This window comes from Clarias gariepinus, chromosome 1, assembly GCF_024256425.1.
Source record: "Clarias gariepinus isolate MV-2021 ecotype Netherlands chromosome 1, CGAR_prim_01v2, whole genome shotgun sequence".
Lineage (NCBI taxonomy): Eukaryota > Metazoa > Chordata > Actinopteri > Siluriformes > Clariidae > Clarias > Clarias gariepinus.
In genome coordinates this window covers 18008626-18026636 of record NC_071100.1, presented here as the reverse complement: position 1 = coordinate 18026636, position 18011 = coordinate 18008626, and the positions used below count along the sequence as shown (strand labels likewise).

The following is an 18011-nucleotide window of genomic DNA, read 5'->3' as shown; positions in this document are numbered from 1 at the left end:
TATTATTATTAATATAATTAACCCTAGGCACGTGACAGCCCTCGAGACGATTAATACAAATCCCCCAAAATGATTATTTTATGGCACATTTATTTTGCAGGGGTTTGTCAATGTACAAATAAATTACACTAAATAAATATTGTTTGTGGTGAAAAGTTATAGGAAACGATTTTCATTATAATATAAGCAATATAAAAAATACATGTTTCATATAAAAAAAAATCAATATATTTTCCCCTATACAAAATTAGTTTATATTGCCTATTTTATAATTAAATTCATTTGTTATAATTTGTAATTTGTAAACCATAAACCTATGAATTTATGTTCTAATATATTATTTGAAAGAGATTATGTAGGGGGGGCATTCCGTGGCAGGGGGGGCAATCCGTGGCAGGGGGGTGGGGGGGCATTTTAGAGCATAACACCGGGTCAGTAGCGTACTATATGTAGTGAGCATAATAACGTCAATGGATACATTTGTTACATTTGTTATGGACCACAAAAGCAGGTGATTCAACACTATCAGCCTAATTAACCAAAAAGCCAACCGAAAGGAAAATATGATGAAGCCTATGTTGCGCTTGGATTCATGGTGGGGATGGTGGGGCAGAGGAGAGACCCGTGTGTGTTTTGTGTCTTAAACCGCTGGCAGCAGACAGCACGAGAACCAACTAAGTAGGAAGACACTTAGAGACAACACACCCCAGTCACGTTAATAAGCCACTCGACTTCTTTGAAAGAAAGCTCTAGATAAGTAACAAAGTAAGCCTTTTATAACAATTGCACGTGTATTTTATCTGTTTTGAACTTGGTGATATTTGATCTTATTGGTTTAGAAATTGATATTTCAATAAATAGTACACTTGGCCATTTTTGTTATCATTTTCAAGTGGGGCTCACCCCCTTAAGTGGGGAATGACAAAATATGTTTGAGAACCACTGGACTACAGGGAAGAAATAAAGGTTTCTTTTAAAAAGACTTTGTTACTACTGTATGTAGTTAGACACTCACTCTCTCTCTCTTTCACACACACACACACACACACACACACACACACAATTGCAAACCTCACACAGTGTGGAGTAATGTGTATTTGTATAAGAAGTTTGCTGTTCTTGTTGTGCTTGCCTAGCATTTGTTTTACTGCTAGCATTTTTTTTTTGCAGCTGCATCGCCACCATCATTGCTGCTAGCACTATCATTGCATTTCCACCCTCATTGCCACTACTGTAATGTTGCCACTAACATTGCTGGGAAAGTAGAGACATACACAGATGTATAAGGTGTCGTGACTCTCTAGCCCATGAAAAAACAAAGCTAGTTCTTAGGCGGTTCGGAACTAGCACCAGACATTGGTTTTACAATTTTGGTAAAAAAAAAAGGGGCTTTTGTCTAACCAATCTGGATCTAACGCAACGCAGACTGAACTCATGCTGCTGTACCTTCAACTTCAGTAGTGCAGATTAATATTTGCACTTTGGAATTTACACTAGAGACATTTTAATAACACACTCAACCTTAAACACATGTCCACCTCATCTATCAATCACCTTCTACTGGAACTTCCTTTGGCCCACGGAGACCCTGACACTTATTTTAAGATGAAACTTAACTGTTTTAAACTTAAATGTTTAAAACTTAAGTCTTTACATTTTTAAGTTGTATTATTACTTTATTATCCATACTATATTTCCCTCCTGTTCTCTCACATGGAAAAGCCCCACAGTCAGTACTGAAGCTCCTCAGCAGTGTGGTAGCGGCCTCTCCGTATGTGCTGGTGACCATCATTCTGGCAGTGAAATGTTACAGAGCTCGAAGTAAGAACTCACAATGTTTAGTTTCCATAAAGTTAAACCACAATATTTAATAAGAGGCTAAAATGTTTGATTGTGTATTTTACAGCTGAGCCTGAGGAGGACACCAGACCAGACAGAGTGATAGAAGCTGAAGTAGCTTCCTAAGTCTAATGTTATTTACATTTATTCATGACAAATCTAGCTTTTAGAGAGGACATTAGTGTATGTGTGTTTTAGTGATTAGTAGCTGTTATGCTTTTTTTTTTTTTTGGTTTCGTATTGTTTCACAATTTTGGAAGAAAGTTTTAACCAATGCATTTGCAATTCAAATACATATTTGTATTTCTGTTACTTGCATTAATTTATTTTTACTTTTTAAGTTTTGTATTTAATTTTCATTCATTGACTTTATATACTGCTTATCCTATAAAGGGTTGTGGGAAGTCTGGAGCCTATTCTAGGAATCCATCACATATTTTATATACATCAGCATATTATTTTATTTAACTTGGACTTTATTAAGTTATACATGCCTTGTGCACTTTTTCAATAAAAGTCCCCAAGGACTTAAAAGTCCCCAAAGACAAAGACACCGTATCCAGATCAGCCCCAGCCATGTCACGGGCGGAGCAGAACGAGGAGAATCTAGACACAGTAGGATTACAGCAGGATTAGACAGGGGCGTGGTCGAGAGGCGAAAGCGAGGGTCGAAAGCCAGGGAATCAGACGGCGATGTGTAGGATTACAAATTTATAAAATGTTAAATCTAGCTTCCAACGTAATAGTATATAAACTGAACAAGTTATGTACATTGGGTTTTACATTTTAAGGTAAAGTTGGTGACATTCTAAGAAGATCAAGTCTTGTACCCCAGGTGTCAGAGACATTAACCTTTTGTCTTTATGTACTTCCTGACCACTGGGTAGTGTCCCAAAGTCAATGTGAATGCTAATCTCAAGGCCAGGCTATGCCTTTTGTCTCTATGAGAATGTAAAGGTTTGGGGGATACTGTCAGGCTGATTAGATAAGCACCTATGCATTTGAAAGCCACTGTTATGCTGATGAGATCAGGGCTGGGGAACTTCCGTTACCAGGCTGACTCCTGTACTAGACTATGCTTTGTTTAGATTGTCTCCACCTCTTTGTATCCCTCCCTCTTGTAAAGTATAAACTCTCCAGAGCTAAGTTTTTTCGGTCAGACTTGGATGACTACAGCGACGCTCGGCGAGTTCTCAATAAAGAGTAACTTCTGCTTGAATGATATCCCAACGTGTCCTGGTCTCTGAAAAAGTTCCCAACAGATGCTAGAGACGTGATTATAACGTGGGATTGGTAACCGGAAAATCAAAGAGCGAGGCGTCAGATCAGAGACGAAAGCAAAACCAAATTGTGAGACGAGAAAACAAAGCAAACTAATCACCGTGAGAACAATGGGAAATAAAATCCGAGAGAACTGAAGCAAAAACACACAATAGCATGCTCAAGTGCTGGAGTAATCAACCTGGGATGAGAAATCAGTGTGCAGATGGGGTGGAAATGGGGGCGTGGGAAGGGATACGTCACATTTTTTTTTTTATTATTATTATTTTAGGCACATTATATTTGTCAACACACTTGACTTAGATAAAAATCTGATCAAATTCTTACACATTAATGCAGAAAACCATGAACTTCCAAAAGGTTCACATATTTTTTCTTCGCACTGCATGTGTGTTTGGTGCTTTCATTATTGCACATGTAGACCTGAAATTATGATTCAAATTGTACATACCACATGTCTTCCTTTCCAACAGAAAGTCATTGTGTTTTTGCTTTTTCCAAAGCAGAATTAAACCCTGAGTTAAAAAGAGAAAATATTGAACTGTTTTTGCATGTAAAATCTGCCAACTTTTTAAAAAGGCTTAGAGTGCTCCATTATCACCACTCGTAGAATGCCTTTTGTCTAATCAGATTGCTCAGTTTAAACAAACTGTTAAATAAAGTATATTATACCTGTACAGTTTCACTATAAAAATCTAAAGCTATAAAACACAAAAACACTGTAAATCTTTAGTCATACAATTAAACATGCTAATATTTCAGTCTCAACACCCAGGAAGTGTTTGTCATGCGTTTTTCAGGAAACCCATACAAACCTCAATGACTGAATGCTTCCTGTACTTGACATAAGCTCCTGTTAGCCCTGTTAAAACAGAAATGTGTCCTGTTACAGTGTCTCAGTTCAGTTATTGTCTTGATGTGTTTTAGTCAGGTCAGTGTCTTAAATTTGTGTTTTTTGCTGTTTTACTTTTGGGCAAGGCACCAAGAGGAATAGTTGGGGGGGGGGGGTGTGGGGGCAATCCCCATCCTGCCCTCTAGTGGCATTAAAAATATTCGTATGCAGTATATGAGCATATGTAAGAAAAAAAACTGTTTTTTTTCTTTTATTTACTTTTTTTTTTTCTTTTCTCTTTGTCGCAATTTTGGTTTAATATGCAAGCATCCCCAGTAGCTGATAATAATAATAATAATAACTGTTTCATTAAACAGTCACAAAAAAATGACTAAAGATTTATTACAAACAATTATGATGTTGTTAAGCCTACCTTAACCATCTTATTCACCAATTCCTGTCATTGTTCAATTCCCTGTCATTGTTCATAGAAAAGCATAAAGCATAAGTTTATTGGTGATATCGCTGCTCATGGAATGCTTTTTGTTTAACCAGAAATCAGTAACAGTTTGGTGGAGATTAACTGTAACATTTCAATTCAGTTTTCTTTATATAGCCCTTTCAACATGATTACTGTCGCAAAACAGCTTTACAGAATTAAAAGACAATTATGGAAATGAGTGTGAAATGTGAAAGCAAATATGTATGAATTAAAATGATCAGTGTGTTCCTGATGACGAAGCTGAGGGTGAGAAGAAAAAACCTCCTTGAGAATCATCAATAAAGGTCATAGTGTTCAGCGATGTTGCTTCCAAGCTCAAACATGTTTAGACCAGAGGATTTCCTTACTTTGCAGATACAAAATGTGTCATTTTCTCAAACATGATTTTTTCAGCTTGGTGTTTATACAGATTTAGACAGATTAAATTTAAGAATGCACTCTTAGAAAGCTTAAGCACGAATTTTAAAGAATGAAACATAAAGGCAAGTTCACAAGCAAATCTATGTATTAGTCTAATTTGTCTTTAACAAAGCTAACGGAAAAGCCATCTAGGGTGTAGCAGTGGAGTAATTCCTAGTACCTGGGTGGTAACCAGGTGTACCGGGTTTATGGCTTGGCACTGTCCCTAATATAATTTATACTTATTAGTCTCCATATTTTTTAGCATTCCTTTTTCTTACGCCATGTTTTCACAGCACCTGGTTGTTTAATTAGCGTTTATTATACTGCAGTTTTTAATTCGGTAAGGTCCTTACAGGTTTTATCTTTAAAAAAAAAGTTAGGGTTTTATTCTTGTTTTTTTGACTTGGCTAAATAAAACTCCTCTCGCTGTGACATACAGTACCTGTAAATATCCAAATAAATTACATGAATAATTTGTTTAATTGACTTATACAGTATTTTGGCTAGTGATAAAAAAAAAGCGGTGGATAAAAAGGAATCTTATAATTATATATGTTATAATGTTAAAGGCAGAGCAGCATTTTTTATATGTAATATTGTTAGTCATGATCCTTGCTCCTTGTATTCTTTCATATGTTTTAATTTTGTCAAAATGACTGACAACACTGATTCCAAATTCTCAAAGGCATTCAGCTCGGAGAGGGTGTTTTAAGTGGCATCCAGTGTCTTCTTGTGCCAGTCCCAAGTCTGGATAAATGAAGAGGGTTTTGTCAGGAAGGGCATCCGACGTAAAACATTTGCCAAATCAATGATGCGAATCACAAATATAATTCCTAGGTGTAGGTGCTGATGACCTACAGGGTGCCGGTGGAAATTGGGCTACTGTTGGTCGAAGAAGGAGAGGAGGAAGGTGTGTTCGAAAGCACAGAGAGAAGAGAAAAGACAAGAGTTTGAATGTTGTGACCATGACTGGGAAGGAAAAAGAGTTGGTTGATATAATGCAGAGAAGGAAGGTGGATATACTGTGTGTCCAGGAGACCAGGTGGAAATTGTTTTACCATGGTGCGGATAGGAAAGAAATGGAGTAGGAGTTATTTTGAAAGAGGAGTTTGTAAGGAATGTTCTAGAGGTGAAGAGAGTATCAGATATGGTGATGAGTCTGAAGCTAGAAATTGATGGTGTGATGTTCACACATGTTGTTAGTGGTTATGCTCCACAGGTAGGATGTGTGTTAGAAGTGAAGGAGAAATTCTGGAGTGAGTTAGATGAAGTGATGCAGAGCATCCCCAAAGGTGAGAGAGTGGTGATTAGTGCAGACTTTAATAGAAATTTGGGGAAGGGAACAGAGGTGATGAAAATGTGATGGGCAGGTTTGGTCTTCAGGACAGACATGTAAAAGGACAGATGGTGGTGGACTTTGCAAAGAGGATGGAAATTGCAGTAGTATATACTTCCTTCCAAAAGAGACAGGAACATAGGGTGACATATAAGAGTGGAGGCAGAAGCACTCAGGTCGACTACATCTTGTGTCGACGTGTAACCTGAAAGAGATTAGTGACTGCAAAGTGTTGGTAGGGGAGAGTGTAGCCAGACAACACAGAATGGTGGTGTGTAAAATAACCCTGGTGGTGAGAAAGGTGAAGAGGACAAAGGCAGAGCAGAGGACAAAGTGGTGAAAGCTGAGAACGGAAGAATGTTGTGAAGTCTTTAGGGAGGATTTGAGGAATGGAGTAGAAGTGTATTGCTGCCGATTTTTAGGAACAAAGGAGATGTGCAAAGCTGTGGCAATTACAGAGGTATTAAGCTAATTAGCCAGACAATGAAGCTGTGGGAAAGAGTAGTGGAACCTAGGTTAAGGGCAGAGGTGAGCATTTGTAAGCAGCAATATGGTTTTATGCATAGAAAGAGTACATCAGATGCAGTATTTGCTTTGAGGATGCTGGTGAAGAACTACAGAGAAGGTAATAGGGAGTTGCATTGTGTCTTTGTAGATTTAGAGAAAGCATATGACAGGGTGCCAAGAGAGGAGCTGTGGTATTGTATGAGGAAGTCTGGAGTGACAGAGAAGTATGTTAGAGTGGTGCAGGACATGTATGAGAGCTGTAAGACAGTGGTGAGATGTGCTATAGGCGTGACAGAAGAGTTCAAGGTGGAGGTGGGTCTGCATCAAGGATCGGTGATGGACACGATGACAGATGAAGTAAGACAGGAGTCTCCATGGACTATGATGTTTGCAGATGACATTGTGCTTTGTAGCGAGAGGAGGGAACAGGTGGAGGAAAATTTACAGAGGTGGAGGTATGCTCTGGAAAGCAGAGGAATGAAGGTTAGCCGCAGCAAGACAGAATACATGTGTGTAAATGAGAGGGACCCAAGAGGAACGGTTTAGAGACAGTGGCACTGAAGAAAATACAGGAAGCAGAGTTGGAGGTAGCAAAAAGATTATGCTGGAATGGGAATTTGGGAATGACAAGGATGGATAGGATCAAGAATGAATTCATCAGAGGGACAACCCATGTTAGATGTTTTGGAGATCAAGTAAGAGAAGCCAGATTGAGGTGGTTTGGACATGTTCAGAGGAGAAATTGTGAATATATCGGTAGAAGAATGCTGAGGTTAAAACTGCCAGGCAGGAGGAAGACCAAAGAGGAGATTTATGGATGCAGTGAGAGAGGACATGAAGTTAGTTGGTGTGAGAGAAGAGGATGCAGAGGACAGGGTTAGATGGAGACAGATGATTCGCTGTGGCGACCCTTAAAAGGGAACAGCCAAAAGACAAAGAAGAAGAAGGCTTGTGCACTAATCTCTTTATTTATTATTAATTACAGGTATAATAATAAAGTTGTCTTCTTCTAGTGTGCCATGACTAATCAACAGATAAAAGGCATTAAGGTGGTTCTGAGTGTTATATTTGCATTTGGTATCTGTTTACTCAAACACTCAATATGATGTCCATTTAACAGACACCTTTATGCACAATGACTTATATTTTATCTTATTAGACATCTGAGCAGTTTAGGATTAAGGGCTTTGCTCAAGGGTCCAACAGTGGCAACTTGGTGGTGCGAAGATTTTAATCTGGGACCTTCTGATCAGTAGTGCAATGCCTTAAGAGCTACCCCTACCTTGAGGAGGTGGATGTGTCATTGTCAAAGTTTATGATGGCTTTATAAAGTTAATAAAGACACTCAACAGCAAGGTGCAAACTACTGGTAATGATCAAGAAGGCCAGATTAAAGTTTCCCAGATTCTTTAAGCTGAAGAAAACAAAACTGAATTGTATTAGAATGATGGGAAGAGAAACATATTGACAAATAAATTAGCAGCACATGATCCAAAGCATACCACATTAGTATAGGTATAAGTGTGTATGGAACCAGGTCACCGGTGTTTATTGATGACCTGACTAAAGATAAAGGATGAATTTTAAAGTGTGTATAAGCTCTGCTCACATTCGGCTAAATGCTACAGAACTGATAAGATCGCAATGAAATGGGATATTCTTCACTGGTCAAGTCAGTCACCAGCTCTCAACCCAATACAGCATGCTTTTCACTTGCTTTAGTTTTTTCAATTGAGTATGAGCACCCCAAATATCAAATATATGTGTGTGTTTGTGTGTGTGTGTGTGTGTGTGTGTGTGTGTGTGTGTGTGTGTGTGTGTGTGTGTGTGTGTGTGTGTGTTCTGGAAGCATATGAAAATAGCTGTAATCCCTGAAGGGGTTAATGCCACATTTTTGTCAAACCCATTGAATTAAAGTTGAAAGTCTTCTTTCACATATTGTGAGTTTCATTTTAAATTCAGTGTGGTGGTGTAAAGAGTCATTATTGTGGTTTCATTTATTTTCTAGTTGAGCTGTGTGGCTTAAACCAGTGAGAAACTTCTTCCTTCCTGCTTTCTCAGAGAGCCAAAATTACACATGCATGTTCCCACTCTTGCTCTGTGAAATAAGCCATGGTTTTTACCACACACACTGTCAGCACTCCATTAGATAATAAATAAATAATAAACGAGCAGAAAATCCTGAAACCTAATAAAAGTTCCTCTACTCAAAACCTCTTATAGAATATGTATAGAAAAAAAATTATAACATAATGGACTCTATAGACTTGTATCTTAAAATATTAAAATATTTTCTACAATGTCTCCTATTTCTATAGAATTACACCGATCAGTCATAATATTTTGATCACCCACCTTATATTGAGTAGGTCCCTCTTTTGCCAAAATAGCCCTGACCTATTGAGGTATGGACTCCACTAGACCTCTGAAGGTGTGTTGTAGCATCTGACACTAAGCCATCAGTAGCAGATCTTAAGTCTCCTTTAAGTTGCGAGGAGGGGCCTCTATTAATCAGAATTGTTTTTTCAGCGCATCCCACAGATTGGATTGAGACCTCTAACTTCTTGTTGTGTTCCTCAAACCATTCTTAAACTATTTTTTTGCAGTTCACTGCCATCAGAGAATACAGTTTCCATGAAGGAGTGTACTTGGTCAGCACCACATATAGCAAAGGAAAATCCAAGATAAGATCTCATGGTAATCGCTTCACTGAGTTGATTACATTATTGTTATCACGCACGTTCTAAGTTAACCATCAAGTGGTTTAAAACGTTTAAAATTAATTTTATAATTTTATTTTTGTATAATTTTAGTTAATTTTATTTTAATTTAACCTAGTTTTTTAATAGTTAGTTAATGTTACAGCACAATCAGTTTTGGAAACCAGTAGTTTACTATGGTGTGTTGGGTGTTTAACAGTAGTAGGCAACAATAATTATATACACATTTTATATACAATTTAAATTAAACCTTTAAACAGTTGGGAATGGTGTTTAGGCATAAATGTTTTAAACACATTTTTGTTGTTCCTTTAGATCCTAAGCAACACCAGAAGCTGCAGGCCACTACAAGAGAAGACTGATGGAGCCAGTGAGAAAGAACTATTCCTGACATGTTTCTTAACCCCTTATATTCAGCAAGCAACCAGCCAAAAAGATTTCCTTTAAAAAAAAAGATCTCCCTTTTGACCAGATCTTTTCACTGGAAGATTTTATTTTTGTATGTATTTTTACATATGGCCTACATCTACAAATTAGTGGTAATAGTAAACTGTAATATATTTAAAATTGTTGACCTGCTTGTTTTAATGTTGTGGTGGACAGAGGTCAGTATGGACACTGACTGGTCTGAGGTGGTGCTAGTTGTGGCTCATCACTGTATGCTATTAATTGTGGATTTTTGATATGTTCAATAAAACTATAATATTTCTCATTTGTGTTTCATGCTTTTCATTAATATCTGACTTATATCATCATGGTCTTATATATGGCTTATTTCTAATGCAGTTCTGTTTCTCGTGTACATCTCAAATTTCTCAAATGTTTCTTAAGTAAGTCTTGTGTTGTATCTTAGTTGTGTCTCTTTTTTTCTCCTAAGTCACCTTTAGGAGAAATAAAAAAGTCGAGCTTGTAATGAGAAAGCTCAATTCAGTCTCATGAAACGAGAAAAACATCATTCTAAGCAACACAATCTTTCAATGGGCAATGTTTAGGTAGGTAGTATGTGTCAAAGTAAAATTCACATGAATGTCCAAGGTTTCCCAGAAGTCGTCTATGTGATCTGATACCTTTATATTGGAACCTGCATTGACTTTTTCATAAATTAGAAACATAGTAGTGCTTATATTGTATTGGACTACATGTGCCAGACTTTACCCCACACATACACCAATTAGCCTTTGCTGCCCATGATCAGGACTTTTTTTCTTTGGACTGCTAATGTTCGAAGTCACCCCGTTAATGATTTATTGAGTTAACTTGTACACGAGTGCTACAGGGATTCAGCGTGTTACATCTGCAGACGCATACCCGATTCAAGCTATCGCGTCTGGGCGTCCAGGAAGTCTTGTTGGCCCGGGAATCGGCTGTAAATCTGACTGATCTCATTTCATCGCACACAAGCATCAAGTTACAAGTTATTTTCTACTCCATTTTTTGAGCGAGCACCGCTGCTTGAGCAGGAATTCTGGAAATTTTGAGCCTGTGAAGTGCTTGATTACTGGAGTTGAACCGGGAATTGGATTTAAATTGGATTTAAAACTGTTTTTAATCCTTCATAGACTCGGCCGACAAAATTCACAGTTTTATTACATCGCACACAAGCGTCAATTCATAAGATTTTCAGCTCAAGGTACTTGCATATGAGCGTGATTGTGTGTCTTTGTCGGAGCAGGAATCCAGAAGTTTTAGGTTCAACAAGTGCCAGAATTTGTTTGATTGGGATTTGATTTAAATTTGACTTGTTATTTCGTGCATACCTGCGCACTGTTCATATTACATCATACGCAAGCATTCAATTCATAAGCAATACGGCCTAATAATACGGTGCGTGATTGTGTGCCGCTGTTTGAGCCTCAGATTGGAATCTGGAATTAAATCTGGTTTGTTGCGTTGCACACATTTGCGGTATCGCACATAGGCATTCAGTTTACGAGCTGAATCTGACTGTGTACCTGGGATCCTGGATATTACTTTATTATATTGGACTATATTTTTTTGAACTCTGTGGTCGATAAATTGCTTGCATACATTATGTGGTGTTTCACGCTTGGATGCATGTTATTTTTAAGTTTATTCACTTGGATACCTTGTCAAGTTCATACTAGTGGTAGTGGGTATGTTTGCGATTTATTTTCAGTGTGTAACTCATCAACTGTAAATTTTGATATTTAGATACAATATGGAGTATCTACTAATTTTGTTATGCTCGAACAATATTATGAATTGCTGTACCCCATTTATTTTAAGTATCTGGATTTTATGAAATGTGCTTTATCTAGGGAGGAAAATTATTGTATGACTAATATAACTTGTGTGGGGTCTATGGCTGGAACTAGAGTGAGAAATTCAGTTAAATGAAGGAGTCTAATAGTTTTAATGTTGTTAATGTTTGGGAATGTACCTCCAAACCCAGGACCTTCTACTGCCATAAGTTTCACTGTTCCAACTGAGTTAAAATAAAGATTGGGTTTTATACGTTTAAATGTTTGTAGCTTGTTGCCCAAATTGGATATGGTATACATCTGGGCTAAAAATACAAATGCAGATGTGAAAGTTATATCTGAATCTTGGCTTAACAAATCTATTTCAGATAAAGACATCAGTATTACTGGTTATAAGGTTTTTAGATCAGATAGATTAAAAAAGGGTGGGTGGTAGCAATTTATGTCAAAGAACATTTAAAGGCATCATTGCTACTCTCAGTTTCAATAGCTAAACAGTATGAACTATTAGCTTTAAATCTTTCTGTGTCCAAAACCCTTCAGATCACTATAGCTGGTTATTATAGACCTCCTTCGGCTACTAGTAATGCTGTACAGTTATTAATACATACATTGACCTCTTTGGAATATTAGGAATTGATTATAATGGTGATTTTAATTTGAATTGGATGCATGCAATATCTGATGATTTAAAAACAAAAAATTGTGATAGTTATAATTTTTTTTTTCAATTAGTAGATATACCCATCAGGCCAAATTTTAAATATCAAGAAAAATCTACATTATTAGATCTTGTTCTTACAAATGTTCCGCATAAATATTCCTCAGTTTCTGTATTTGCAAATGATATTAGTGATCATTGTGTTGTGGAAGTAGTCAGAGATACACGGCTGCCTAAGCAAAACTTGAGAATTATAGTTAAGCGTTCTATGAAACACTTTAGTAAGCAGGCATTCTTGTTTGATCTTTCACAAATTGATTGGGAAAAAAATTACTTTAATTCCGGATGTTGAGTTTGCTTGGGAATATTTTTATAATAGTTTTATGTCAATTATTAATAAACATGCACCTTTGAGAAAATATAGAGTTAAATGTCGGGATAGCCCATGGTTCTCAACCGTCTTGTGTGAACTTATTCAAGACCGGGATGTAGCATAGGCCAGGGCTAGACAAACACATTTAAACTCTGATTGGTTATGTTTTAGGCAGCTCCGAAATAAATGTACAGCTGCAATTAGAAAATCGTAATCTGATTATGTCCTTGATAAAACCACAGAAAATTTGACAAAATTCTCGGAAGTTGTGAAGGAATATTAAACTGTTAACTGGTAATAAATCCAATTCAGGGTTTCCTTCTTGCTTAACGATAGAGTCTACCAAAATTACAGATAAAAAACAAATGCTTGATAGTTTTAATAGATATTTTATTGCGTCAGGGTCTGTATATCCGATAAATAATAATACAGTTTTTGACCTAGATTTCCTTAATGCTGAACGTTAGCTATGGTCTAGAGAGTTTGCTTTTCAACAGATTACTCCCACCGATGTTTATTCGGCTTTAAAGGAACTAGATGTTAATTAATCGTCAGGTCCTGATCATATTGCCCCACTGTATCTAAAAATAGCAGCTGAATTGATTTCGCCTCCATTGGCATATTTATTTAATCTCTCATTATTAACTAATATATAATTCCTAGGATTTGGAAATCAGCATTTGTTGTTTCTTTGCCAAAAGGGGGAGATTCTTCCCTAATGGATAATTCTAGACCAATATCTAAACTGTGTATTCTTTCAAAAGTCTTTTAAAATTTAGTTAGTAATCAGTTGGTTCAATACTTAAATTGTCATAATATTCTATCTATTAATCAATCTGGTTTTCGTAAAGGGCATAGTACACCTACAGCCGTCTTAAAGGTTCTGAATGATATTGTGGAGTCCTTAGATAAGAAACAACATTGTGCATGTATTTTTATTGACTTATCAAAGGCCTTTGATACTGTGGATCACATTATATTATTAGAAAGGCTTCGACAGGTAGGGTTATCAAAAAAAAAATATTTTATGGTTTACAAACTATTTACAGGGCAGAACTCAATCTGCTCAGGTGGAAGGAGCTCAGACAGATTTTCTGGAGATCATCAAGGGAGTCCCTCAAGGATCTGTGTTAGGGCCATTATTATTTAGTATATATATAAATTGTCTTGATTTTAATATTGATAATGCAAAGTTCCATTTTTATGCAGATGATACTATTGTTTATTGCTCAGCTCCTTCTAAGCAACAATCTGTGGCTTCTTTACAGTCTGTTTTTGATACGATTCAAAATAGGTTCTGTGCTTTGAAGTTGGTTTTAAATATTGACAAAACAAAGTGTATCTATTTTCAAATTCTAGAACGTCAGAGAAACCTATTGTACTTTAAACTTATTAGGGGACCCAAGTTACATCGGTGTTGGAATACAAATATTTGGGCATTATTATTGACAACACATTGCATTTTAGTTTACATACCAAGTATTTGCAAAATAAATTAAAGAAGCAGCTTGGTTTTTATTTTAGAAATAAGTCATTTAGGGTTAAGAAAGAAATAGTTTCTGCTATGTTTTTACCAGTTCTTGATTATGGGGATGTAGTTTATCAGCATGCCCCTTCTTATCTTCTTTCATCATTGGATGCTCTGTGTCATGGAGCTCTAAGATTTATAACTGGATGTAAATTTTCAACACATTATTGTGAATTATATAATAGAGTTGCATGGCCTTCTTTGAGTATCCGTAGAAAAATGCATTGGGATTTGTTGATATATAAAGCATTTTTGGGTTGTTTACCAATTTATCTCTGCTGTCTTATACAAAGGACTCCGTTTAGGAGTTACTCACTACGTTCTCAATCAAATTACAATCTTTGTGTGCCTTTTCTTAGGACTGAACTTGGTAAAACTTCTTTTAAATATGCTGCTACTTCAGATTGGAATTTTCTTCAAAAGGAGATAAAGTTACAGAACTTAGTGTCACTTAAAAATTTTAAGTCTTTATTGTGTAACTTAGAGAGAAATCAAATTGTGTGTGATTATTTTTAATATGTAAATTGTCTTCTTTGTAATGTCTGTTGTTATTTGGCTGCCTATCTTGGCCAGGACACTCATGGAAAAGAGATGTTAATCTCAGTGAGTTTTTTTTTTCCTGGTTAAATAAAGATAAATGAATGAAAATAAATCATGTTGCTGGTTCACTAGTTTTCCTCCATTAGCTTTTGTTAGGTCCTGAACACTGCAGACTGGGAACAACCTGAGGGCAATTCTTTGTTCAAGCAACTTTTTCCCAGAGTTGTAGGAAATGGTGGTGGTCACATCTCTCTCAAATATTTTGGTAGATGCCTAGCAGACAGGTAGTATTAGCTGGCTAGTTTTTGTAATAGAAAATAAATCAATGTACCTTGAATGTTTACTGACTAGCTAAGTGAAAGGTATGTTAATAAATCAGGAATACTGGCTGTGTTTTGGATAAGTAGCATTATATGAAGCTAAAATATAATTTTAACCGGCATGCACTATAACATACAGTACTGGGATACAAGTCCAGACAAAGTTGTTTGTTGTTTGCCAGCAACATAACAATAAGGAATATAAACTCACCAGGTACAATTAGCCCTATCTATTTCCTTCAGAGTAAATTGTTTACATTTTTAAAAAATTTTTACTTGATTCTTTTGACAGCTGCGATGACATCATCATCATCATCATAAATTCAGTACCAAACTTTAGCTAGAGACAAATTTAAAAATCTTTACCACCAATCCCTGTAACGAAGACACAAAGAGAACATTTACTCAGAGAATCACACAGAGTGAACGTAACTTCATCCTGTCCTACTGATGACTGCCTGAGTGAGGAGTGTCTATGTTACAGCCTTACCACTTCCTCTGTTCTTAAACACCAACCACAGTTCACACAGACACTGCATGAAAAGAGCTGTATCCGGACAAACATGTGTATGGGAAATCCCTAAACTTTACGTTTGCCAGATGTATGAGGCAAAGTGCTTGGAAAGGTAGCATGCAAACAGCAATCATAAACAAATGCACTCCAGGCCTCACTCGTACTGACCCTGCTATACTGTAAATATTCGATAGAATTCATAAAAATTTTGATATAATTCATACATTTTTATTTTTAGAAACTTTAGTTATGAATACAATTCATAAACAAAGGTTATATAATTTATTTGGGAAAATAACTGGAAATACTATAGAATTGTTTTACCAAAGTTCTGTAGGAAAATAAAATCTATATAAATGATTCTGTTATGGGTTTGTAAAAGAGATGCAGTTTTCCCTATTCATTTGGGCTTGTATCGAGTACTAAGAGTGCACTGGTGATCGCCAGGGGCTGAGGTTGTTTACCAGACCCAGTCAAACTTGGACTATGGTGGTAAAATCATGGACTGCTAAAAACTATTCTACAAGAGAACGTAAGAGATTATGTGGACCCATCATCATGATCCACTGCATGAAAAGAGGTGTATCTGTACTAGGAAACTCCCTTATACACCACTTAATTATTATAGGATAGATATTGAGAATAGAGATTAATTAAATCAGATTAAATCAATTTATGATCATGTTTGTTAGTATTTATTCTACATATACCTTTTACTATTCCTATCCTATGGTTAGTTTACAACAATCACATTGATCTGATTATTGGCATGATTATTTATATTGCTAGTTTTTATAGAACCTATACTACGCAAATCAAAATTAATTACATTATTCTATTTCGTTATAAAATATATAGTAGACTAGTATTGTGTATATTAGTTAAATTGGTAAAGTAATAGTTAATTTTAGTTGTAGTATGTTGTAGTATGCGTGTAATATTTCTTTTAATATGTGCAGAGTGCATTTTTTCCCAGATTTTCCATTGGGCCCATGTTTACTAAAATTCTCTTTTTTGTTTAATTCTAGCTCGCAGGCAGCGCTCTTCTCGCTCATCCTCTCGTCTGAGATTCCTTCTGGGAGCAGGTGGTTACACCTTTTCTTACCTAAACCGCCACAATCATCGCCTTTTCCGAGCACTTATTACTCTAAGGATGAAGATTAGTGATAATTAGATTTTTCTTTTTTCCAATGTGATAAATATGATTTATGTTGTTTATCTGCTTTTTAAAAGCAGAAGTCTGGCTATTTGCGTTTTGTGTCCCAATTAAAGCAGAACCGAAAGCTTATTTTTATATTTTGGATCACCGCCTGCATTTTCTGTATTTTCCCTTCCATTAAAGTTCCTTAATTTCTTGTACTCTGTGTCTACGGGTTGTTCTTGGGTCAAACTTTGCATACTTTTTTGCCTTTTTATCATAAAACCATTATCGTTAACCATTGTAAGAGTAGATATTATTAGTAAATAATAATAAAATATTAGTAAATATTATTAGTATTATTGTTTTTTTATTTTCTGATATTAGTTTTCTTACCTATTGCTCTGTTTCCTATCCCTTGCCTTCTGCCTGTGTGTTTTCTCACTTCCTCAATTTGTCGTGCAGGCGCCTTTTCTTTTATTGTAGCGAGTGGATCAAGGCTTTTTGAACAGAGGCCTTCTAGGTATTTGGTACCTTACACTTGACAACAATTATAGACCAATACAATTTTTTCACACAATCTTCCAGTAAAAAGAATCAGTCAAAAAGGAGATAAATTTGGTTTGTTTGCTGTATGTAAGGGCTACAGGAACAGGACTGAAAAAGTTCTTTCTCACCAGCTACATCAGTCTTCTCTTGGGATGGATGTCCAACAAGTTTGTCCAAAGTCTGCAACTCCTGAAGCCGCTTACTATCTAATGGACAAAAATGTATTAAAACATTTGAGATTTATCTAAACACCATTCAGCCACTCCATTCCCAGCAGTCTGAAGGTTGAGAGGTGGGCTTGAGCTTGCTCGTCAGCTGGTGCTTACCTGACTGATGATGTGGTGCTGATGGAGACTACGTAACATTCTCCTGCAGTTTCTTTGTTGAGATTCTTGTTCTTCTCGAATGCTTCTAAAAAGACCCAGTTAAAGTAAAATGTTTTAATAAATATATAGGAGTTAGGATTGTGCAATATAGAGTACAATTTTTTTCAACACAACCTAGGCAATATAATGAACTCAATTTATTTTTATTTTAACTAACTATAACATGACTGAGCAATTTTTTTTTCTTATAAATCTGTCATAAAACAGATTTATAAGATCACGTGTGACACATGATGAAAACCATCTTTGTCAGCAAACATACATTTTATATCAATATGCACATTTTGTGAGTTCGACATTTTTGCATTGTCATTCCGGTAGTAATAAAATGTAAATTTTAAAAACGTAATAATGAGTTTAA

At 36.0% G+C, this 18011-nt stretch overlaps 1 protein-coding gene across 1 annotated transcript in view; it reads left to right on the top strand.

The window, feature by feature from the left end:
• LOC128520536 (Fc receptor-like protein 5) overlaps window positions 1–1965 on the top strand; it is a 252734-nt gene extending 250769 nt beyond the window's left edge. The window contains exons 15-16 of the mRNA XM_053494818.1: window positions 1710–1821; window positions 1907–1965. Of these exons, the coding sequence (XP_053350793.1) occupies window positions 1710–1821; window positions 1907–1965 (171 nt within the window). The remainder of the gene's footprint in view (window positions 1–1709; window positions 1822–1906) is intronic.
• Window positions 1966–18011: the final 16046 nt, after the last annotated feature.